This window comes from Ooceraea biroi, chromosome 1 (assembly GCF_003672135.1).
Source record: "Ooceraea biroi isolate clonal line C1 chromosome 1, Obir_v5.4, whole genome shotgun sequence".
NCBI lineage: Eukaryota > Metazoa > Arthropoda > Insecta > Hymenoptera > Formicidae > Ooceraea > Ooceraea biroi.
The window spans coordinates 20,286,755-20,312,730 of NC_039506.1; the positions used below are offsets into that span (position 1 = coordinate 20,286,755).

At 44.3% G+C, this 25,976-nt stretch overlaps 1 protein-coding gene across 1 annotated transcript in view; it reads right to left on the bottom strand.

Annotated features, from left to right (window-relative positions):
- LOC105277952 (transmembrane and TPR repeat-containing protein 1) overlaps positions 1-25,976 on the bottom strand; it is a 133,582-nt gene that overhangs the window by 51,181 nt on the left and 56,425 nt on the right. Inside the window, exons 3-6 of the mRNA XM_011336706.3 lie at positions 12,997-13,070; positions 11,081-11,212; positions 10,471-10,543; positions 5,739-5,842 (exon numbers count right to left, since the gene is read on the bottom strand). Of these exons, the coding sequence (XP_011335008.1) occupies positions 5,739-5,842; positions 10,471-10,543; positions 11,081-11,212; positions 12,997-13,070 (383 nt within the window). The remainder of the gene's footprint in view (positions 1-5,738; positions 5,843-10,470; positions 10,544-11,080; positions 11,213-12,996; positions 13,071-25,976) is intronic.

Sequence of the window (25,976 nt, forward strand, 5' to 3'; positions counted from 1 at the left end):
TTCACGTGGCTGTTTAACGAGCCGGTCGTGAGCGTTCCGTAAACGATGTTAATTATCTGCGCCGAGTATATCATCGTGCAATCTTTACGGTGAACTCGCGACACGAGTTTGTACGGGGGGTTGGAGGGCGGAATTCCGGAAGGCGCGCAGGTGCTTGAATGGGGCATAAATTATGGCAGGGGTATACGAAGTTGCTACGGGAAAGTACTTACGGTGAGAAAGAAGCGCATATGTCCGTAGTTGACTGGCGGTATTAACCGAGCGCGGTGCGCGAATATTCACGTACAAAAATACACGCCGTATATCGTAAATCCGCCGCGCTCGCTTGCTCGGGTTAACGGGTGCGAGAAATGTTTTACATATTCCCATAATTTTGTGGCTCGTGCACTTTATATCCGCTTCGTGTTTTTTTCGCCGTCATTTCGCCACGCAACCACCGATTATCGTGCCTCGGGTCGTAAATCGTGCGAGAAACGGGACACGCTTGACGGGTACTTTGACGATTGATGAACGGTCAGCCACTTTGTTCTTCGTGATCCTGCGGTAGACGAGAAGCTTGAGCTGCGACGAACAGTGGGGAAGGTACCATTTACCGCGGAAACTTCCGATCGTGAGAATTAATCGCCCGGCAATGAGACGTTCGCACGAAAATTGATCCGTGGATTTAACGTCCAGATGGATTATCTTCCGGCCGGGGAACAATGAATGCAAGTTCCGCTATATCTCTCTGAGGATCGATAACGGCGTCTCGCGTGCATTCTACGTTGCCTAACGAAGTATTTGGACGATAATAATCGGCATCACGACGTCTTGCTGCGCGAACTGGTTTCATCCGCAGAATCATCATGTCTGCATGTGGAGAATAGCACGTGGACGTGGAGAGAATTAGCAGGCGATGCTTTCAGTACTTTTATACGTTCAGTACCTTCCAAAGGCCACTATTCGCAATATCCGGGAAGATACTCTGTGCGAGCAAATTCAGATACGTGATATTAAAATGCAGAGTGTAATACTTCAAAGATGATTGAACAGAACTTCCAGGGAAATGGCCGTGACAGCGTGGATACAAATTTTGTCGTAACAATATTCTCCTCTTGGTCAAAGGATTACGTCATAAAGACATGCTATTATACATACAGCGATGAAAATAGAAGGGGGGGGGAGTGGAAGGGCTGGAAAAGGAGAGGCGTTATATTACACACTCTATCGCTATCACATGCATGGAGTTCTGTTGCCCCGTGCATGATGCGAGCACACCGTAAATGACTTGTGCTGCATACGTTTGCATTTTCGCATAACGTGGCTCATAAATATGAGAGCGAGTTTCGACATCCTCCTTGGAGAAAATCGCCTCCGGCACGCCCGTCGATACGCGACAGCCAACGACATTTTCGACAATTCGACTTTTGTTAGACTGTCGCGCGCGATGATTTTCCCTCGTTTTCAAATCTACACGCGTAGTCGCGTGCTCGTGCGCGACAGCAATGTTCGTCGAGTTCTCCTATTGTTAAGAGAGATCCCGAATTTCAACAATTTACTGTCATCCACATATTGAATAAAGTAAATGTCGAAAAAAAGTGAAAAAAGATAAAAATGAAAAAAAAATTGCCATCGGCGCGCAAAACCAATCGCGATTGAATAGACCTGTGCACGATAATTCTAACGCTTCTCTATCACCGGATATTGATAAAACTCGAAGTGCACTCGGTCACGTTGCTGCGGGCAACGTTTCGTCGACGAGACGCCCGTTGAGGACTTCTCGCCTATAATTCGGACGCACCACTGCGGGACGGAGGTTCTCGTACAAATCTGTTTTACGTAGTATTACGAGTCTCGCAGCGATCTTTTACACGTGCGCTCGCATTACGCGAGAATCGCGAAAAACACAGGAGAAATGTCGAAATCAAACGGAGAGGAAAGCGGAACAAGCTTTTTATGAGGAAAACTTGCGTTAACCATTTATAGCGTATTCCTTCTGCTCGCTGAGATATTCCCGCAGTTCCTAAGGAGTAAGCTGTTTTATAAACTTATAAATCTCCCGAGTATTCCAAACGTACAAGCGTAAAGAAGAAGTTTCAAGTTACTGCGCTGCATAAATTCCAATGAACTCCTGCGGCGATTTAAAGAACACAATAAGGTCTTGCAATAACCTTCGCGAACTGGTGCCCCGTCGTCGTCACCGTAACGATGTTACGTACTTTCCTATTCGGTGCACAAATTCGACGTGCCCGCCGTAAACGCGAACACACCGGTATTATTCGCTAATTGCCGCGCGATTCGCAACGTTCCGGATACCCGTAATACACGCGGTATAATACATAGTAGCGCACCAAATAAACACATGTATGTTTGCACTCTAGAACTACTGCATACGTGCGCAATTATTACATCAACGTGCATGATTGTTATTTATGATGACGTCTATAATTCACTTTAACTCCGCCTGTGCGCGGACTAAACGTAGTCCAGCCTGCTACATTCGACGATTGCCACGTCCAATTTTACCATCGATCATTCGCGTCATTCTTGATCCCCTTGTGCAACAGATCGCGTTACATTTCGCGAGGAATTCGACAAAATGGGGGAACTCTGCGGGGAACAACTCGACAGAAGTCCCAGCGCTCGTTGTAACATTCGTAACACGCGTCTCTTCCGACGAGTCTGTCTAGCGCATTAATATTTTACGACAAAGCTGGCGCAGACTGCGGTGGGAATGACACGCGTATGGCTCCCATAATAATATCGTCGCGCACGGGTACGCCAGTGGAGCGAGACACGACGGGGCGTACCCGACGTGGAATTAATCACCGCGAGGAGACCATGCTGCAATATATGCACACAAATTCGTCGTAACCGTGAAGGGGTCCTTTAACAATTCCACTTATCCCGCAGAGTCCGCTGCGAAACCCTGACGTACTCTCTTTCGTTATCCCTGGCAGCGAGGGCGCCCAACATGAGGCCGAGACTGATTTGGCGATTTCGATGTATTTCGATGTGACACGAATATATTTATTTTCTTGACATCATTCGGTAGATCGTAACATACGTTTTCATGCCTAATTTGGATCGTGGAGCTTGCTTCATTGAACTTCCATTTAATTTTCCAATCTTGGTGTGCATCGTGCGGACTTGCGTGTATAAAATTACAGCTAACGTGCGAAAGGATCAACATCTTGTCCATAAAATTGCCGGTATAAAATTGCCGGATCTCCGGTGCCCGCTCGCGCGAGATTGAAGCGGCTTCGTTACAGCAAAGTCCTAATTGTGCGATGTTGGGAGAACACGCCGTTGCGTTGCGAGCGCGGCATGATTTATATCGCGCACCCCCGTTTAAGCGGCGATTAACGCTTCGCGCGTAGTTACGTGCGCCGGTCGCCCGTTTAACAAGCTCGAACTTAAATTACCGTATTAATCGCACGGCATCGCAGCATCTAACCGGGCGTATAGGCCACCTGAGCGTTCGAGGCGGCGCAGACCATCGCAAATACGTCGCCCGATGTTCCTTGCTCCCTTGCTTGCTCCGTGAACATATAACTGTGTTAGACCAGAAACCCCGCGCGACCCCATGGTACATCTTGCGCCAGCAAATTTGCTCAAGTCGTAGCGTCACAGACACGTGCCATCGCATATGCGTTGTCTGAGGATATTTCGAGGACAAGGATCGCCCAGAGAGACAGGACAGCGTTGAGAGGAACAGAGAGAAAAGATGGTTGTAGAGATAGAATCCTGAGAGACACACGGAGAGCACACACGGGTATATCGAAGGGCTGGCCGGTCCAGTGTAGGCTCGCACGGTCGTAAATTGCGCGAAACGACGGTACATCCAACCAAATTATACATCTCGTAAAGTATTCCCGCCCCGGTTTCTAGAGCAGGCAGCAGCCCGGGAGCGTTTCGAGTAATGCCCTTCCTCTTCCACCGGTTCGTTTCGTCTCTCTCAACCCCCTCATACACTCGAGACTGCAGAGCCGGAGAAGAGGGCGAGAAACCTGGGATTGTACCGGGGAAGAGGATGAATAAATACGACTAGTGGTCCGCGGCGGAAAAGACTGCTCCGATATCCGCTTGACGAGAAAGTAGAACAATACTTCAGCATGCTAAAATTATATCGAATCTTCTGACGTTCCAACCAGCAACCAGAGCTTTTTGTTGCTTCCTCGTAGTGCCACTTTCGCGTTCGCGAAGAGAAAGAGCAGCGTTAAGAGAACGTTGCATTTAATTAGCGTTCCTTCGTCAGTTACGTCGGAAAGAGGATCCTTAGGTCGACTCCTGGCCCTCTGCGTGAAAGAAATCGACGAAAACGCGACTCATGAAAACGTAACAGTATGATAATTAATTAATTCCGCAGCCTACGAAACTGTGTACGCATCAGATCTGTAGGCGAATAAAGTTTCCATAAATCCAGATAATTTTCCATGAACATGAAGAATATTGATTCGTCTGTCGTACCGGATAAAATGAAGAGTCTTCGCTAGGTGAACGTATATATTCCGCAGTCCCGTCATGAACGGGAATTCTGCGGTGAAACGCGTCGAGAGAATCACATCGCGCGACCATTTCCATTTTCCATCTATGTGAAACGTCAAGACATGTCCGTTTCTCGTGAGACGTAATAGATACGGCGGCCGTGCGATATCGTTGAACTACGGAAGATAGCGGAATCGGATTTGCCGGACATGTTCGGCGGCCCGTAAAATCGGATCGTATATTAGGGAATTTTTCGTGGTCGTTCGCCGAATCGGGACTCCATCCGCGGGTGCCTATATCGCGCTGCAAGCGGAAAACTTTCAGAGACGGTAAAAGAAAATGACCCGAAAGGCGCGCGCGGTCGAGTGGATTAAAGCAGCCGCGAGCTAGTCGCGGTATCGCCGGCTACTATCTTCGATGAAATCAACCGAGAGATTTTCAGGGGAAGAGAGCCGCAACGAGAAGTTGCAGTTCGGATTCTTTGACGGCAAGACTCGAGCGAATCGGCGCGGCAGGACGCGGCGTGAATCCGTTGCGAGCTGCCAATTGGAGTGGAAAAGTTGAACAGACGAAAGCTCTCGAACTTGGAGATGCAACGTGGCTGGTAACGACTATGAAAGAAGACATTTTAATTCGTGTATTTGAGATACGAAAGCGAGAAACGTACATCTCCCTACAAATGTTCTGACGTCACTTACTTTCTTATTAAATTATCACTCATCGATGCGATAAACGTAGAAAATACTTCGCGGACATGAAATTATATCTTTTGTTTTTAGACTCGTTATTAGCAAAATTGATTAGATAAACATCTGTACATTTATTTCTGACAGAGATCCCATCTTCATGAATTTTTATACGTTTTTTGTATGTTAATGTAAGTTTCTCGAAAGTAATCGGATATAAAATATCCGATTGCTCGCAAGAGAGAAGCAAGGGAGCAAGAGAGAGGGGAGCTCTGAGAAAATATTCTTTCGTGGAGGCGCAGGGACAAACAGTCGATATAGCATCGGCGTTTAAATGCATCCAACTGTTGAAAGCAATTGGACAAGGGGTGAATCCCGAGCTGAATCAGATCAAAGGATGAAGTCGTCTTGTTTCCATTGTCATCCAACACTTTGATCTCACGTATACACGCGATACGTTACTCCTCGACGTAGGACAATGGTATAAAGTTTCCTGTCGTTCTCAATCACTACGAGTTTTGAAACATTGTAATAGGATTCCTCGTTGCGACTCGCGTAACATAAAGGATTTATACGGATACTCACCTGACGTGGAAACAAGGATGAAAAGCAGCCGGATTATCCTGCGCGGAGAAGTTCGGCAAAGTACCGTGGAGCAGAGCGAGCCGTACCACAAGAAGTATGCCAAACTGCAAACATTAAACGGTCCATGAATTTTCATATCTCTTTAAAAAGAAACATTTTTTACTTTTTTTTTATTTCCGTTTACGCAGCAGAAATGAATACTTTGTTAGATATGGCTTTGAAAATATCTTTCGTTTCCAAGTTGACGCCGGAAAGTTACTTCTCAATATACTTATTATCATTAGTGCACGCTAAAGCTAAAAAGTTACCTTGGTAAATGTAATTATACGTGCATGGCAAATATTGAGTAACAAACGTGACGTTACTCTGAGTGTCTCTTCATTAAAACGCATATTCGCGTTGCTTCCGTCTACATCTGCGACTGCTGCGTTTCACATTTATATTCCGTTGCGATTGGTTCAGGGTACTCTTACATTTCACAAGATAAAAGGAGAAGGAACAGGAAAAAAAGGAAGCAACGGAGAAGTCTGCGCTTTGATTTAAAGCAGCCGTTCGAATCGCGGCTCATTGATTCACTGCGATGAGATAGAGACGTAAAAACTTTACGCGGGCTCGCGGAAACAGTTACGATTCCTTGATGCAACGGAGTAAATCAGAGTAAGTTAATAGCGCCAGGGCAAAATTTTGCGTCCGTACCGTTTGCCTTCCACTTGACATTATCTTCAGACCCCGTCAATTATGCACCGTTCGCGAGACGTGCGAAGAAGTCACTATCGTCTGGCTCGATAATGCTAATAAATTGACGACGTCCTGGTATCACGTTTTCTTAACCGACTTAATTAAGTAGTGCAGCTGGCACTCTGAATAGCAAAGAACGAAACGTGGAGTTCCGTTTCCTCAACGTTCGCGTCGAGACGTCGTCACGTTCACGCAAGGGATGACAAGTCCGTCGTCACATTTCCGTCACGTCTTCCGCAGTGCTCACTAACCCAATAGACGTCCGTAGCATCCTCCTCCGATAGACCATTCTCTACCCCTTATTCCAGAGATATCCGGGGGCGTCGCTGGCCCTCTCACTGTCTCTCCGCCTTTGTACCTATGTCGGGCCGCCTCTCTCAATCGCATTCTTCGTCGTCAACGGACAGACACCGGCGACGACGAGTGGCTCCGGAACGGCTGGAGAGCCGGACAATATCTGCCAATTCGAGGTATTCATATCCTCGGAGAATCGGAGATCAACGGGGATGGCGTTCATCCTAAGCGGCTCATACGGACACTCCATACGTACGTACGTCGTCATCGAAACGGATGCCGCGTTTTACACCCTGTCGAGACGTCCGACACCGATGCCCAGCCTTGTTCTTCGACACCGAGCTCTTGGAATATTGTATTACGCCCTCCATGAGGTGATCTCCTCTCCCCGAGCTTTGACTTCTCCCGGAATGCAGCGGAAATTCAATTCCGATAAATAACCGATGCGCGCGAGATGTCGCCTCCCATATCGATGTCGATCTCTTTCAACGTCGCGTCAAAACATTCGGACCTGCACGAAATCCACGATCGTAGATGTTTGCGCTACAATAGCTCTGACGCGGTGCAATAACACAGGAAATAACGTTACTGTTATTACCGTTCGATATCATACGCTCTCACTGATCGATATTCTGTTATTCTTTAAAGGATTCTCTTTCCGCGGATGCAGTCCGTTTTTGCTTGTACTTAATTAGTTATTGATCACTGAGACTAATTTAGAAATGGCAAGAGAGAAGGCAATCGAGTAATGCGTTTCTTTCCGTCGACCAACAATTTCGTAATTTGTCTTTGATCACAATTTGTCTTGCCGGGTTGTGTAAGACAAACGAGAGTTAAGCGTCAAGCCAATCAGACAGTGGTGAGCATAGCAATGTACAATCAGTAAACAGCGCATGTACCTAATGGATTGGCCTATTGATTAGGTTTGTCACCCCAGATGTTGGCAACTTGATGCGCCTTCAGCACTTTGGTTTTAGCTCCGATTGGATTTAGTTACACTAAATGACATTTCGTTTATATTTTTGTTATATTTATATAATACAAGTTAAGCGAGTTTCGTTGATAATCGAGAAACATTTAAAAGTTGATACGTCTGCAAATCATTTGCATTATTTAAAAATTATAATTCTTTAGCAGGGAGCTTTAATCTTCTACATAGCATATTTTCTAAATTTTATTGTGTTATGGAAATGTATGTTATACAGATGTAAACGAAATGCAAAACGTTTCATTCGTAAGCAAGTGAGATATTATCTTGCAAGTAGATTCGACAAATTATACTTGACAAAATGATGACTTCTCGGATTAGTGGTCTTTCCGATAATAAAGACCGCGAGACATCGTCGGGAACGACGTATCCAAGGACGTGTAAGTGCTACGGGGTAGCGGAAACGGCAGGGGAAAGAGATCCGAGGATATGCAGATAACTGTGTAAGGGTAGGTCGTGCGCAAGCACGCCTCCCTCGTTCGGCGGCATAAATTAGCATAACTCGGAATCGTGTTCGGTCAAAGTACTTTCCATGCGCGAGCTTTATTCCCGTATTGGCCCGCGCGAGGGATCGTGCTGCCATGACTTACCACAATACGTCTTAGGGGTAAAATACCACGTTACCTAGCAAGTGATTCCTGCGTCGAGAGAGAAAATGTACAACCGAGTTTACGATCTGATTATGCACTACAGAATTTTATTATAATATAACGTCTGAATGAGTTATAATGAAATAAAATATTTTATTACAATGATGTAATACACAACATGATGTAATGCGCAACGTGAAACTATTGTCGCTGAAAATTCGAGATTGTGGAATTATTGTCCGTTTGATTGGATCGTTTTACAATTCAGCAAATTTATTTCTCAACGGCTGCTGCAGCCGCTTGATAACAGTGCATGGCACAACCGTTACCGAGAGACATGCGATCCTTATTGAACGCTTTCCACGTGTCGGTTAAGGGGCGCTTAGTACGATGCCGTCTAAATTAATTCGCGACAATAAAGACGACGGGCGCCGGCGTCGCAAGGGCCCGCGTTTCTTGAGTATGAACATCGACAATAGTAAAGTGTCGAGGATTTAATAGCACGTCGTAAACCCCGTTTAGGGGTTACACCACGGTGTCGTAATACGTGATCGATCAGTGTGACCCCGATGAATCCGTGCCGAAAATACGAAGTTCGCATCCGCTAACGGCAGAATTTATCACTTGAGATCGTTTCGAAAATTCGAGGCGTTTTACGCCTGTGTGATTCCGCCGCGCGGGATAGTCTTCTTAAAAGCTTTGCCTTTCGCAAGAAAAAATGAGAAAACGTTAAATCTTATTTGAAGACCAAGTGAACGAGAGAAAGGAAGAGAATTCGAAACTGGACGCCTCGAACGTTCGATCAAAATTGAGTGGTGGAAATTTTTCGCTTTCTTGAAGCGTGTTGAAGCCAGAAAGGAGCGCAATTTAACTTGAACGAATCCCAAGGGAAGATAAATTGTTCGTGTAATTATCGCTGGCATTTAAATGAGACTAATTACACGAAGAGGTCGATGATTATCGTGTACGTCGATACGGTAGGGTCATGTCATATTTTCAATCGTCCAATGTTATGCAATATCCATTTATATGAATCATACATCATTCTGTTGATCTTTCGAAACTGCCGCTATTTCATTCCGAGTTTCGCTCCGCGTTGCATAGTTTGTCTTGCTGCATAGCAATTCGGGGAAATGTTATTTATTTTCCACGACCGTAACGGGAAATTCTCCGGGTGCATCGGGTGTATCTATGGTAACGATCGTTAAATTTGCTTAAGGCACGAGCCGCGCTGTAAACATCGGTGTCTGACTACCGGGTCGAGCGATAAAAACGAAAGATATCGCTCGTTAAGAATTAACGTTGCGGACACGGAATAGGGGACTCGCGTTAATTCCACGGATTATAGAAGAGCGACGATCGTGTTTCCTTAGCGCGCAGGAAATCCCTTTCAAGAGCGAGCACGCTCGGCCGAAACGCTAATCGCCAATGTTGGGGACAGTGTGCGGAGTACACGCTCGCAAACGGCTCACTTTATCATGGGTTTTTCTCTTCTTGCCATGTTGAAATTTCGTGAATAAAGCAATTAAGGATAGGTCAATATTATACGGTACAATAGGATTCGCTGCGCTGCGCAGCTCACTAAAGCTTGATTTTTCGATTAATCCAGTTACGTGATAAGTTGAGAGAGAGAGGGAGAACGCGCGGCAGACCTAAATGGATAAATATGGTCAGCCACGTCCCCGCAATTCCGGTATCCTCTGGATAGCGGAAGCGCGCAGAGACATCGTCGTTAATACAATAATAACAAAGCCAGTCGCGGCTCGCCACTCGTCTGAAAATCCTGTGGGGCTTCCACGCACGACCGAATATACACGGTGCGTTAAGAGGATTCCGATCCTCTTTGACCGTTACCCACTCATCTATACTTCAGGCCGTTATAGAGCCACTCTTTCCCCTCTCGCGTCGACCCTTTGGGAATATGTCGCTGGCTGCTTTCAACAGCCGATATTAGAGTGACATTAATCTGCCCACATGAAGCTTGCCGCTGGGCTTCAGCTCGGAGACAGAAAATCCTGTCACGATTTTATTCGCGTTGATCGTATTGATAATACAAGATTGGTAATGCAGTAATTGAAATGCTGCGATCGTCGCGAACAATCATTAATCTGCGTCAACTTACCGAAACGAGTAACGCCGCAGCACGCCTCGAGAAATATCTAGAATCGTCGTTCCACTTGGCTTCGAAAATAGATCTGGAAAATAAATGCATTCATGCAGTGATTTCTCTCGTCCCGCGGATTATGTTACATGTGCGCCGTCATGAATATAAAAGTCGAGCTGATTACCGGTGCCCCAGTGCGGTTTTACTATAAGATCAATAAAGCGCACGTAGAGGCAATGTCTGTAGAGAGCCCTCCGCGCACTCCAACACAGAATTCAAACAGTCGAAATATTTTGGCCGCATTTTTCGCCGTCACGAAAAGCACATTTACCGCTGCCGGACATGCGACGTACAACCCGTGGCGATTTCAGTATCAATGTACGGTCGCGTGATCACCAACGAAGCGCGAATAAACTTGGTGTTTCGCGAGACTTTCACATCCGTGATTCGAGCGATTTCGCGAGTTTTCAAGCGCGATATAAGTGTCTCAAATCAATTCCATTTTTATCTTTAACACGTTCGAATGATCGAAATCTCGAAAGACGTTATATCGATTGAGTTCACTTCACGACTTCTGGCCTTAGCGTAGCCTGCACCGCGGCAACAAACTGAGCGCTTAAACACTCACCTCTTGATTGAATGCCAGGAACGACATAGATCGTAAAGAAAGTTTAGTGCCAGAACAGTAACGCCAGTTTCCTTCGCCAGCATCGACAGAGCACCCAGACAAACACTGGACCACACGTAAGCCGTCTGCTGGCTACAACAGAGATAAATCCAAGAATTATTATAGATGAGAAATGTCGCATGATTATAAATTGGATTAGATGTAACATCTCATTATCGATTTTCTAAGATTCCATGCACGCAAATATAACGAGTCTGATATCCGTTCTCATGGGATAATGAAATCATATTTTATAGATAAATCTCATACGTGATACATTTGATATATTTCTCTCTCCTCGGATCGAACAGAAACATTGGCATTGCGAAACAATTCTCGTCAAAAACATTGATCCGCAGGCACGTAGGATTTATTCGTTTACACGTCGGTTGGCGTGTACATCAATCTATGTCGAGTGACAGATCCGTTACAAGATGTCGTTCGGGATTTTAGGAACAACGGGACCGACGCGAAACTGGTCCACCGAGACAAGACCGCGACTCCTCTCCGCTCGTAAAAACGGGTCGAGAGGACTGCGGCGAAATGGAAGTGTTTCTTACAATTTACATCAAAGCTCCCTAAGTAAGATTAATAGTAACTCGCTGCGCGAAAATGGCGATGGGCGAGAGAAATACACCGCCTCTATGGTGACTGGAGAGTCGAGAGAACAACGGGAGAATCTTGACGGTAAGCCAAATGTATAATTGGAATTAATCATCGGTCGCTTAATCGCCGAGGGATTTAAACGCGAGGCGTAAATGGTTAAGAGACTGAATGAACGCGGACAATCTAAGAGAGACGCCAGTTGGCGAAAAAAAGAGAGAGAGAGAGAGAGTGTGGGACGGAGCGATGAAGGAAACGTGGAAGGAACGAAGGAGAAAGAGTACTCAAAGGCGGCCAAGAGTAATCAATTTCCCAGGTTCGAAGCGAGAGACAAGCGTCTTACCCAACCTCCAGCCATTGGCCGCCCGATGCTGGTCCTACAGACAGAGTTTTACCTTCTTGTCTTCCGCAAGCGCCCTTTTATATTGGAGTACCTGCCTTCCCGAAAGCTTTTTACGCTAGCAACCGAGTTCGTTTCTGTGGATTTTTCGTCATATTGTATTCCGCGGTATTACGTGGAATTTGTTTTAAGCACTGTCAAACCATCCCTCAGTTAATTATACATTTGAAGATAACGAAGTCACTCGTGCAACATTACGAAAATAATATATTTTCAAGAGACAGAATTAAATAAATAAAATTAAAAGCTGTAATTAGAATTAATAAAAGTCATATTCTGCGAGTGAACAAATTCTTCTTCATTCTAGCGTCGCAAAGATCGATACGAGTGAAGCACATTTACGACGTTTCTGCGTAGTTATAGCAGCAGTTTCCAGGGTAAATTAGTTTAGTTTATAATTTTCAGTCGGTATGTTCATGAGAATGAATGCGTCGCCGTTTTGATGTCAGACTGGCGTCGTCGCGACGTTAAGCGTCGCCCAACACTCATGACGTATGCGCACAACCCCTAAGTTACCCCGATTTACAGCAGGGTCTTGTATGTACATCGACGATGTACACGGTAACTCGGTGGATAACACATGTATATGAAATTTGCTCTCAGCAAACAAAAATTCTCTTTCAACTCTAAAATACTTTAGAAATTTTCACTCGTTGAACGAATATGTTATTATAACTATCTTTTCGGAATTATTCTATACCAAATAGTCAAGTATTTTAATTATAAGACTAATCTAATTCAGAGAGAGAAACATATGGATCAAAATTTAATATGAAATTTGTGTGCATTCATATCTCTTGTCAATCTTGTCAAAAAAAGAACATTGACCGATTCCGATCGGATCGTAAAGTTTAAATATTTAAGCCGTACTCACCCGTGGTAGGCAAGAAAGGACAGCAAAAAGAAGATGCACGCTAGAACATCCGCTCTGCCCACGATGCCGGTCACCTGCAATGCAAAATGGAGCGAAATATAATAATGACGTTGTGATGCTATCGGTAACGCTATTGTAATGCATCAGTGCCAAAATGAGTGTCTTTACGTATACATATATGCATGTACCAATATTTGTATGCCGTACTCGCTGAGACTTCAAGCGCGCACTTGAGCTGGGATTCAGAAATTTTATTCACTCAACAAGTTGCGGTTATATGAAAGCGACTCCTCGCTCGAATCGCTCTTATCTTAGGGGTCGAGAAGGAGTGAAGAGTAGAAGCGCAATAGAGGCGAGTACTGGCTCCTCTCGCCCCCGGATCCTCTCAGAAAATACGAAGCGACAGCCTGATATTGGATTTAGCGGTGTAAAACGAGCCGGCTGATCCGGCAGATGTGTGAAGAAGCCACAGCAAAGATCTCGGCGGCAAACGAGATGACGGACAAGACGAGAGAGAGTACATAAAAGTGTGAAAGAGAAGCGGGTACAAGAATGGGAGGGGCGGAAGACGGGATTTAAGATTGTCCAAGTTATCGACAAGCCAGCACGAGTGAATAACCGAGATTCTCAAGGATCAATTCCGGCAACAAGGGAGAACCTAGAAGCTAGATTTAGCCCGTCGTACTCATCTCTCTTCCTTCCTTCCTTCCTTCCGCCCCTGCCACGCTATACAGTACCAGGTGTACCTCTAAAATTTACGAACTCCGTCTATCACGGTGCGGCGGTCGGCCTTTCGCCTCTTAACGAATTAATTCCGTGCAGAATCGTGAAGATACGATACGATCCGCGAGCATAGCAAGAACCACAAGGCAAGAGATACCGAGAAATCAGCGGATTTCCGGCATAAGGTTCTTTCGGAGGGAACATTTTGGGATTCCGCTTCCTGAGGTAATGCATAATTTCGAGCATCTTATTCAGTTGAGCGAAGTATCTTAAACGTTAAGAAGCAAGAAATAAAATAAATAACGCTAGGTATTATTAAATATTTTATAATACTATTGTTCCACGTGTTTGAGAAATATGTATTATAATTTAAAGGTGCGTCAAAATAAAGGCCATTACGGGCGCTAATATTATCTTTGAATCGAAAACTGTAATTATGCATACGAGAGACATTGATGAATATACGCTTTCATACGCGGCGCGAGAGAACAGAGATGCAATTAATCATTCAATTATAGCAAAACAATGAGGGAGGAGTAACAACCAGCACGCATTTATCTTCCAAATTTGGTGTGAGTCATATGCGCATACGCGAAATATGTAGGTGGTGCAAAATATGCACAAAATGCACGGTGCACTCTCGACGCTTCGCGTAAAAGTGGCGGGAACGAAACGTTATCGTTAGGTTCACGTTGGTAATGCAATTTGCAGCAATGTAAAACGTCTTCGCGGCCATCTTGCTATCCTGTATCGCATACGGTTGATCGAATACCCGAACATTCAAACGAAGCCTGTGGAAGATAAACACTGAGTTGACATTTCATTACAATCTCGTCCTTTTTCTTGCCATATCTCTCTCCATGCTCTTGCAGGAAGTAGACCCGGAGGAAATCTTGCTCGGGGAAGCAATACTCCGTCAACGTCAGGGGGAATGAGAGCTGAGTCCGAGAAGCAGGCTCCGCTATGGAAGCAAGGGGCCATAACCGAAGGGTCTGCTTAAGATAACAGAGATTACGATGACCACTTTGCGATAGATTCCTCCGCGCGTTTCTTCGGCACCTGTCAGATTTATAGCGGGGGATAATGGCCAATCTCGCAAAGAAAAAGAATGGCCGGCAAGCATTTGTTCTAACTGCGAATGATGGGCCGTTGAACGATGGAGAAACAAACGCAAAATTCCTGCACGAGATAAATGAACGATAAGATTGTTTATCGCGAATCGATGACCAACGAGCTGATGCTCGTTCATTTCAATTCACTTGACGTGTACTTCCTTCTCCTGCTGTTTCACCTACGCATATCTCGAAGAATCGGACTGGTAGTATTGTTTATTCTAAAACGCTAGCACGAATAGATCTTTAAAATATGTATTCGACCCCTGGAGAGAGAAAGAGAGAGAGAGAGATAGTGATCTCTAAGCTTCGTAAATGCGTTTCACACATGCAGCTGTGAGTCGACAGATTTACGAGGCAGATAGATGCGAGCTGGTGGAAGTCGATGCGTTCGTTCGACTCGACACTAGTTTGCTCTAGTTTGTACTTAGCTGAACTCCATTACCATCTCACTGGTTCCGGAGTTCTAATTGATTATACGAAGCTCTACACTTTCTTAGAAGTTCGCTCGTTATTTCGAAATAGCTCAAAGTCCTAGTTTTCTTTAGTTCTTCCTCCAGTCCTGCTCTCTTTTCTGCTGCTGATGTATTTTTTCCCTTCTTATTCTCGAAAAGGGAGATGCAAGCTATTATCCAAATATTAATAATTCGCTGTTACCAGCATCGGAGTATTTATGGAAACTTTACACAGAAGCTTACAAAAACTGATAGATAATATTATTTCTCATTATCATTTCTATTTTGCTGTTTACGATATTCGGAAAAAGTAAAATTCAGTTATTAAATTCCACACTTTTGAATAATTTGCGGGTGCCTCGCATCAATAATATCGTTTTCCTAAATAGCGATCTAAGATATGAGTTCTATCATTATTGTTCCACACATTTTGCATACACTGGTCGCACGAACGCGTGTATGAGAGTCCGCATGTAATACCAATATTTCCACAAATTAATTAATATCATCATTCAACGCGGTAAACCGCAGAGCAATATACAGCGGGGGCGCAGAAAAATATAGTGACGCATACCAGCGATGACGCGCACTGGCATGTAACGCAATTTTGCAGCGGGAGAGAAATACGAGTATTCTATGTGGATTGACGTCACAATTGATTGTACATTTACGAAGGATAATTCCCCGATATCGAGCATATTACGATCGCTTTAATGAACTGATTTGCGAATATTTCGCGCAGCCGAGCTGCATACAACTAAGTAAATCGAATCGTTGCTTCAATATCACATCCTGCGATTGTTCATTACGCGATGTTCCGTAGCATCCGTTACATCGCTGCACGTAATTACGTCGACCAAACGTGCACAACGAAAGACACTGCCCCGTCGTCCGGTTCGCGTTGACATTAATATTTCCTGCTCTGCGGCTCGCATATCCGTTTCCAGCCGTGATATAAAATTAAGCATTCGAGAGTAACGCGGAGAGACGATGCATATCAGGCTCAATTCGTGGCCGGCGAATCTCCTGCAAAGGGAGCACTCGACGAGCCGGAACGATCGCGCAACTTCATGTTTAATTTGGCCTGAAACCGAGCTCTGCGGGCAAACCCATCCCGAGTTCTCCCCGTCGCCCGAAAACAACCCTGTTCCATGAGTTGGCCGTTCTTGCGCTCGCAAAATTCATCCCTTCAACAGACGGAGCGACGTGGACCGAGGGTTCGAGATTCTCTTTCGTTGGCAATATATGCCGATACGGCAACGACGTCGTAACCGCGAAACGACAGCTCGGTCATCCGGGCACTCGTGTTGGCAATCTAAGCGAGTTGGAGTAGAGTCGCGCGTGCAGGAACGTCGCTGTGAAGTATAACGGCGTCGAGGAGGATGCATCTCGCTTAAAACGTACACGGCAAGCGTGATTACCTTACGCTGTAACAACGAGTCAACTACAGTAAACATGCCTGCAAAAGCGTGCGCGCATGTAGGTACGTACGTATGTACTCCCGGTAACAGCGGGGTGACTGAAAGTGCTTTTCATTTACAGTTAACCGTACGCACGCACGCCAACAAAGTCGATAAGCCTGAAATTGCAGCACGAGAAGCCACAAGATATTCTACAATATTAGAAAATCGACGAGGAGATATTAAATTGCCAATTCACATTGAATTATTATTTTATACAGATTATTATTGGATTGTTATTCCCTGTAAACGCGGCATTGTTTGCGTGCATTACTCATTGCACGTCATATGATATTTTATATTCATGTTGTATCATGAAATCGTATATTTTTGTGTAATATTTTATAATTTAAAACAATTTATTAATAATGGGCTTTAGTTTATTACTGTTTATTACAGTTTACTATTGTAAACAGGAAGGTATACACTTTTAAATAAATTTTGTTTTATGCTGCTACAATTTTTATAAGTCAAGATATCATGTAAATATAAAACAATTTCTATCTTTACACACAGAGGCATCTCTTGTCAGTTTTCCGGGTGAAATTAATTTTATTTTTGTAATCAGTCGATGATATCTCGCAAACTAATATACAAAGTTTTCAGCCTTCGAATGCAATTTGTTTCATCTCGCTACGATTTTTCTACGCGAAGATATTGATAATTATTTTGATCCGCGATCATGATCAAACAGTGAAGTCAAGGAAACGTCACATCACTATCAGTGACGAATAGGCGTGGGCACGTGCTCGCGGCCACGTGCTCCGACCATGTGCTCACGAGCACGTGCTTGCAATGAGAAATTACTCGCGAAACTTCTAATTTTTAAAACGCTATAACTTTGCGAAAAATTGGTATAGCGACATAAAACTAAAACAGATCTGCTTTTTGCGTTCTGTATCTATGCTTATACTCTTATTTTATATACACAAATATGTATATTAATATAAAAATATAAAAATAGATAGGTTAAATTAAACGAAAATGGATTAAAATATTACAAAATAAAATAATGTGATAAGAAACATAATGTTTTAAATTTATACTGAAACTCAATTTAATTTCGTATTTTTAAGAATCTAATCGTGAGAAATAACAGTTTTTTCTATGAATTTCTATGTTTATATGGTAATATGAAATGCATAGTCGTACAATAGCTCTGTCATATTTTTATATAATCTCGCAGTATATGCGGAGTCTCAGTATATCCCGAATGTGTGGTGAAACACGCCATTATATCCGCAGAGCGTAAGCACGTACGATAAGAGCCCGCAGTTTCTCTCTCTTTCTCTCTCTCCCGGCCTCTTTAATATTATAGCAGGCTTTAATAAAGCCCGCGCTTCTTACAGACTGCCAGCTCCATTCTCTCCTCCGTCGCAACAATGACATCGTTAAACCCTCTCCAAACTTATTTTACAAAAGGCTAACGAAGTGGGCGAACGCCTAAATGATAATGAGAAAGTATCGTCCAAATAATCCATAATGGTGTAACGAACCCGTAATATTAATGCACTGATTCGTTTCTTGCATTGCGATTCGAAACATTCCGATATACCGTGTATTTTTGCTTCTACTTGCAATGCTCCGAACGTTATTCCGACAACCTTGTTAACCTCGTCTGTATTCCGTGTCAGTTGTTGGCAGCACGAATGGGTAACGGAGTGGAAACGGCGGAAAAGAAGAGGCAAGCGCTCGACTTCTTTTAGATTTCTTTTATTTGCGAATCAACATCGTCTTCGTCTTATTCTTTAAAACAGTGATAGCTATGGTTGTCGAAAGTTTAAAACCTTGTACATCAGTCTATAGAGATATTTTTGTTTTGTATATTTTATTACCAATCTTTTACTTCTATCATAAATCTAGTTGTACAAAGTACAACTAGATTTATGATAGAAGTAAAAGATTTTGTATCTAGATAGATACCCAGTAAGCAAAATGTTCGCAGCCTGCCTGCAGGCTGGCAACAGATTCGATCAGAAACCCACACCAGAACCATAGTCATCTGTGTCCGCATTAAGCTTTTGTTTTGGCGGCAGAGACTGTAGAACAGAACCTGACAACAGATTGTCGACAGAATCTGTATAAAACATAACTGGACAACAGCGCCGCGCAGATCCTGCTCGGTTTCTGCCGTCAATCTGTTGTCTAGTTATGTGAGCAGATATTGTTGTATTTCTGCTGACATACTGACAACATCATTTGTTATATCAGTTCCTGTATGCAGTCTGCAGTCTTTCTGCATTCGAAATTTGTAGCGGGTATTTGACGAAAATCTGTTCTAACAGACTTGGCTATCTGGGTATGCTTGTCGCGATCGACCGCTACAAGCACGTACATGTTTTCAATTAATCCTCAATCCGATTCAATAGTTCCGATCAGAGCACTATCCTTGGATCTAATAACCGGCGACATCGTGCCAGCAATTTCTCGGGAAACAATCGTCTGGGGGAGGGTGTGTTACTTTCTCGCTCGTCCGCCAACCCACCACCATCAAACCCCAGCACGGCAAGCTGCAACGGGCCCGCCCTTAAGAAGTTCGCTCCCGCTCTGAGCAACGGCAATATCCTTTAATGAAACGTCTAACCGCTCGTACGGAACACACTGAGATGATCGTCAATGCGACCACTATCAAAAGTATTTTCTCTATTTGTCCCCAATTACCGTCGGAGGTTTCTGCGGTTCTCCTTGAGTTGAGTCCGAGAGCGCAGGTCGCCGGGGAAGTTGCCGGAGCAAGTTTTGTGGAATGGAACTTCAATTGGCCGCACGTGTCTCCATCCACGCTCTAACGTCGAGTAAGGGACACGTTCGCCGTGTTTTATGGCCTATTCGGGGAAAATGACAGTTCGCTCGTCTACATTATGTCATAACGTATTCATGTGCTACACAGACGCACACGCAGTCATACGTACAGACGCATATCACAAGGAATATAGTATATTACTATGCGTGCGAATAATACCTTTACAAGTCAGCTCGCCGGGAATAGAATGATCATTACCTCAGAAGTGGATTCTCGCTCACCTTTGTAGCGCGCATCGCGACACAAAACACGTATCGTAAACGAGCTACAAGTTACATTAAAAAACAAGCTCGGAAAGAACGCTAGGAAATGCTTGCGCGAGAAGGATCGTTCCTATGATCTTGTTTGCAGAGCGCTTGTGAGAGTTCGGCATCGCTCTCAAAGGACATACATCTACGGGGATACATATGTGGACATAGAGAGTATGTGCATACATTCAACGGGGAGTTTCCTGCATCACAGAGAGGGAACTGACAGCGACATGAAAATATGGGCGCTCGGCAGAGAAAAAGTGAAGGAGAAAGAACGAGGAAATTAACCCAGCGGCACGTTGTCCCATTTTGATACGTTTTAACAGATTGCAAAACCGGTTGCACGCGGAAGTAAGAAACGGTTCAATTTTTCCCGCAATTTAATCCGTTGCATCCGAGCGAGCCGGAAGAAGTGCTTCTTACGTGGCCGACGTTTCCGTTCCAGCTTGCGCTGAGCTTCTTAAATCGTTGTTCCCGTGACTCCTCTTGTTCACGGCCACTTTCCGATTCCTTCAAGAAAGAAAGACGCGTTTCCGAGTTCGCGAATAGAGGAGACCTTACGGACGCGAAAATCCTTCCGAATGTCTCACTGAGAGATTTCTCATGCTGCGAGATAAATGATTCTACACGAAATGATTAAAAAGAATTAAGAATATGATTCTGGTTGAACAATTAAACATGATACATTATGTTTGAAGTCTGGCGTCCACATGTGGAAGAACACTCCAACCGCTCGTGTGATCTCATGTTCTAATCTCCGCTCGTCATCATAATCCGTCTTAGGTGGCAAACTTGAGATCTGACCGAATAACGAGCGATCTTACTCCGTCCAAATATGAGGATTCATCATCGTGCCGCATCAAACGACAGCTGAGAGCAAGGCTCGGGACGGAAGAAGACGGAAGAGGAACAGACTTCCTCAGAGAGCGAACATGCTTGGCTTACGGAGCGTTATGAATCGTGCAATCAAGATTTGAAACTCCCAGACTGCAGTCTTCAGCCAGCTGATACCTTCCGACTTCCGGCCGAAAAAGATGGCGTGATCCTGTGAGACACCAGTGCACCGGCAACGCGGCCCTTTTGTATCGAGCGTACGCCAGGCGGAACTGTTTTAAACGTGCGAGACTCACAAGCGAGACGACGAAGCGCGAATCTTCGCGCTTAACGAACTATTCCGTTTATTACTTCGATTTCATTGGTTCGTGTCGCGAATACGTTGTGCGAAATTGCGCTTCTGCATGCGTCACGATCTTCGATCGCCGACAAATGTTTCTTTTCGCGTCACCAACTTATGGATATTTTCTGAACATCGACTACTCGACAAAACTCCTTTGGGAGCGGAGCGACACGTTTCCCGTAACGTTTCGACGTCAGCTCAAAGGGAGGAACACCGCTAGAAACGGGGGAGAGAAAAGTTTCGTCCGCGTGAAACGAGGTTACCTCCTCTACTTTGAATCGACGTCCCACGAATCGTGCGCAGAATTACGCCGCTGGTAGTCGCGAATACCGTCGCCATGAATATTTCACCGTGGGATTTCGCAAACGCACGCGGGACCAGGAGAAGCGTAGCGAGACGGAATCTTGCCAATAATGTGTAAGTGCTTTTAGATAAATTGCGTTTATGCCGCGCGCAAGGATTCCGTTAATGTTGGTGAGACTTCGGCATTGAGTCTTTCATTAAATATCAAAATATAAAGTACGCGTGCTTGTAGCCAAATGTTCGCGACACACATGTGAAGAGAATATCTTGAAACGAGAAATATCAAAGGCCGACGCTGCGAAACAGTTGCGACGCGAGCAAATAGGAATGCTCGCCGCAATGAAGATATTTTGTTGAGAATAACTCCGACTTTCCCGGCGAATTAAATTTCTCATTATGCACTTTTGCCGCGCAGCTCCAGAACATCCAACCGCAACACGAGCTCGCGCGAGCCGCGATATTTTTTCCCTGGTCGAAGATGCAAGCGAGAGAGAACGGAAGAGAAAAAGGCATTCTTTTTGTCTCCGCGCGAAACGGACGACCGTGGGATTCGACGTGTAAACGATATCACCGCCTGTCCATTGTGCCCGGCCGATAATTCTTTCCGCCTCGTCGCCGAGAAGCCGAGAAACTTTCGGCTTCCGGTGCCGTGCTCTTCCTTCCATAAATCAGAGATAAATCACTTTTAAACTCGCGCTGTTAACTCCAGGTCGTCGCCGACTTGGCCGAGCGACGCCCGCGGATTCTCTCGAGCGGGAGCGTCGAAATCGATGGTCCACGAGATAATGAATATGTCTCCCAGAACCTTTTTGATTTCCACGAGAGAAAGAGAGAGGACGAAGCCGAACGTACTTAATTAACAGACTCGAACGTGCGATAGGATAATTAGTCTGTTCTCGAAACTTTAATATTACATGTACTCTTTTTATATCGTCGCTCTAATCGGATTTCTTCTTTAACAAGTTCAATATTTGATGATAATGCATATTACAGATAATAATGCGTTGTTTCTACGGCATAATGAGGAAACTAGATCTGAATAATCTATTATTATTCAGTATTGATTTCTTGATTATGATAATTACCGTATTTAATATTTAATATATCTTCTAACTATTCGCGCGTATTGATCCAGATGGCTAATACAATTAAGCGAATAGTCGCAATAAAATATTAATACACCGTTCCCGATTAGCAAAGCTTGATTAATCTTTTGAATAAATCATTTTCTAAATTAAGCAGTTTTTGTAATGGAGAAATAATATGTTATTTAACGATTATCATCAATAACAGAATCTTAGAGACAATGGTATATAATAATATCATTACGTTGTTATTACGTATCATCGATTGTGTTACTAGTGACGCATGCATATTAAACTTCTATAAAACGTCGATATGAAACGGAAAGAGAAAGCTCGCGAAGAGATAGCAAAGTGTAACGAAATTCTAATCCAAATTTCAGATATATGCGAATTCCCACAATTGATTATCGAGAAAATATATAAGTTACTGGAGCTAATTCCTGAGGTGCTGGTCATCAGTAATCCATCAATATTCGCGAATTGCTTTGCAAATGGTTGAACTTCCCTTTAATCTAGTAACCAGGCTATTATACATACTAAGTACAATCATAGCAGAATTTCACGAGTCCGTTATTCCGCATAATACCTATCCATAATGCAACGAATGATGAGCATAATGTCCGGGTTCATGTGATTTTCAGCGGTTTGATTTCGCTAAGTGATTCGCCAAAAGGACAGAGAGAAAATTCAAATCAGATTGGCAATATTGAAAGATGTAACAACATTATGCTTCATTCCCGACGCCTCGTTAAATCATTTCTGTTCCAAGATTCGCTTTGAAGCTTTTATGGAACCGTAATATTTTCCACAACGCGCTTGTGATGTCGGAGAAAGAAGTTTCGCAGTCTTTGCCATGCGCTGAGGAAGGATGATGGATTTGAAAAAAATATCATCTCTCAACATTGAAAGCGGTATGAGAGACGTCTGCGGTTTTACGAATGGCATAACGCGGGCGCGAAGTTCGAGCAATACTCAGACCACGTTGCCCGCGACCCTCTGCCATTGTGGATAAAAGGGAAAAACGAAAAGAATAATGCCGCCATTTATCACGGGCTCTCACGCGTGTCTCGCAACGCCGAAATTCTTCTGTTATTTTCTCGCAGCTGAACGGTACTTTGGCCGATGACGGACAATCCTGTTGATCTCGCGAAATACAAGGACTGTTGCACACGAGAAGGAACGCCACCCCCGTCCTCGGGGAAAATCACGGAGCGCTGCCGCGGAGGCACCTACGATTTTACGAATGATTTAACGGCAATGCACGCCGCTCGCCCCGTCCGCCCCGACAATACCTGGAAAACATTCCAGTATGCACGCTGATGCTCTTTAGTTCCTTTACTGAAAAAGGGAAGGCATCCGGGACGCCCCGAGATTCCCTTTATTCCGTCCTTCACCCTGCTCACCCTGCGTCGCGAGTGTTCCGAGCCAGCGGCATCTCTGCCTTCGTGCATCGTGAAACGGAACACGTATTTTGTTTTAGTCCATCCCGGTGCTTGCTCTCAACGATGCACGCGCGCCATCGGAAGAACCGTGAGTTGTCCTTTTTCAATTCAAGAGGAGCGCTTTGAGTAAAGACAATACTGCTAAACAGTTTTCAAAGGCGCTTTTCCCGTGCCAAGCAGAAACGCTCCCAGATGCCAGAGACTAAAATGGAGCTTCGCAAACATACGCCTTTTTCTCTCCCTCGATAAAACTATTAGCCACCTACCCTTCACGCGGTCCCCTCGCGTGGCGTGCGAAATGTATTTTACAATAGATAACAGATATGTTTTATCCATAAAACATATCGAAGAATGGTCCGTATTCCACTTGAGCTATAAAACTCCATTTCAAGCGTCCTTCGGAGGAGCGAGTGCCGCGCCGTGAATTTTGTTATCGCCATAAATCGCACGAAACCATATTTCTCCGCTTATGCGATGAGCAAAACGGATGCTCGCGGATATAAACTCGGCATTTATGCTCGACCAATTAATCTTATGCGTTATCTTGTGACGTGCAAGTAGTTAATGAATCAATACCTGTCCCTTTCGTGTGATCCAAATTAAGTCTCACGATAATCAAACGCCTCATAGCGTTGTGGCATTCCGCTTGCAGGTCGTTACGCGCGCAATATAATGATACGCGTGAAAGTACTTTAAGAAGGAAATAAGGGAGAGAACGAACAAAGGGAGATGAATAAAGAGAAAGATCATTGTTAAATACTGCAAACGGCGGTGAAGCAATTACTTGTAATGGCGTACTCCTCGTGGTTCCTTTCGAATGCCGTTCCTCTAATCCGCACTTTCCCTTATGGAAATCGTTTCGTTACGCTCACTTAATAGCGAGATGAAATCGAGCGACATTCGCGTTCCATTGTATGAAAGCGAGCGCACTTTAATCCGATAAAATAGCTGTAATTTCGAGGAATTGTTCTACTTCTTCTACTTCTTCGCAGACTTTACGTGAGCGAATAAAGAGCAGGTCGTGCAAAAAGTAATATAAGTACGATAATGAAGTAATATTCCTTCGAACTATCGCTTAACGGGCCGAATATATTCACCAATCTTAAATGGGAAGATTTTCGGACCTCGATTTTCAATTTTATTTTATCTAATCCCTATGTGTATCATCGACGAATTCTATAGAATACACATCGCGCCGGACGCCTCTGAGCGATATCGCGCGATATCTAAATGCTCAATTCTAATCCAGGCTACTCGGATCGTTCGGCCAATCGTGCGGCACCTGTCCCATCGGATAACGCGGGAACTAGCGATACCGATGGACGTATCGCGAAAAATCGATGCATCCAATTTCACGTGCAAGTTATAACGTCGCGCGACTGATAGCCGGGAACGATACGAAGCGATGGTGAGCGATGTCGGGGGAGGATCGCTCGCTTAGACGCCAGGATCGTGAGATCTTATCGGGTAACTTGAGTGTTTTCAGTGCGCGCGATATTGAAACGAACGGATAAAGGTAAGATAAGGGGGCTCTAAAACACTCATGAGCTCTTAACGTTCATCACTTTTTGTTGGGTATTTTTTATAAGGACACCATTATCTCGATTAATGAGGCATTGATGAGTGATGAGAGACGACAGTTCGCCTTTAGCTAGAATTCATGCAGCGAGAAAGCGTCTCGATAAGATTTTTAATATCGCTTCGGCCGAGATTCACGTTAGAATAGCATCCTTTCTTTGAGCACTCTGAAAAGAGCACATCGCTCGGTTCGTTCGATCTGTCATTATTTCTGACAATCTCGTATTCAGTTGCCAATCAAACGACACGCGCAAATTGAATACTCTATACAAGCTTGCAGAAAACAGGAGCTTGTGGTGTAACCAACAGTCTTTGACTCGAACGTACGATGATTGCGACTCAATGTCCTCGAGCAAAGCTGTGATTAACTCCAACGTTCCATTCAAACGGCCGCTTGCAAACGTTCCTCAGTCTGCTGAAAAGCCGGCGTAATCGATGTCTAACGATCTTGTTACATGCGTATGTGCATCGCGAATTTCGTTAATACTGAATTCCTTCAATAAATCCAACACAGATTTTCGTAAAATGGAATTTCTAGTTCAGGTAAAGACTCAAACATTTTCATCGATGGAGGAGTTTTAAGTTTCTTTCAAA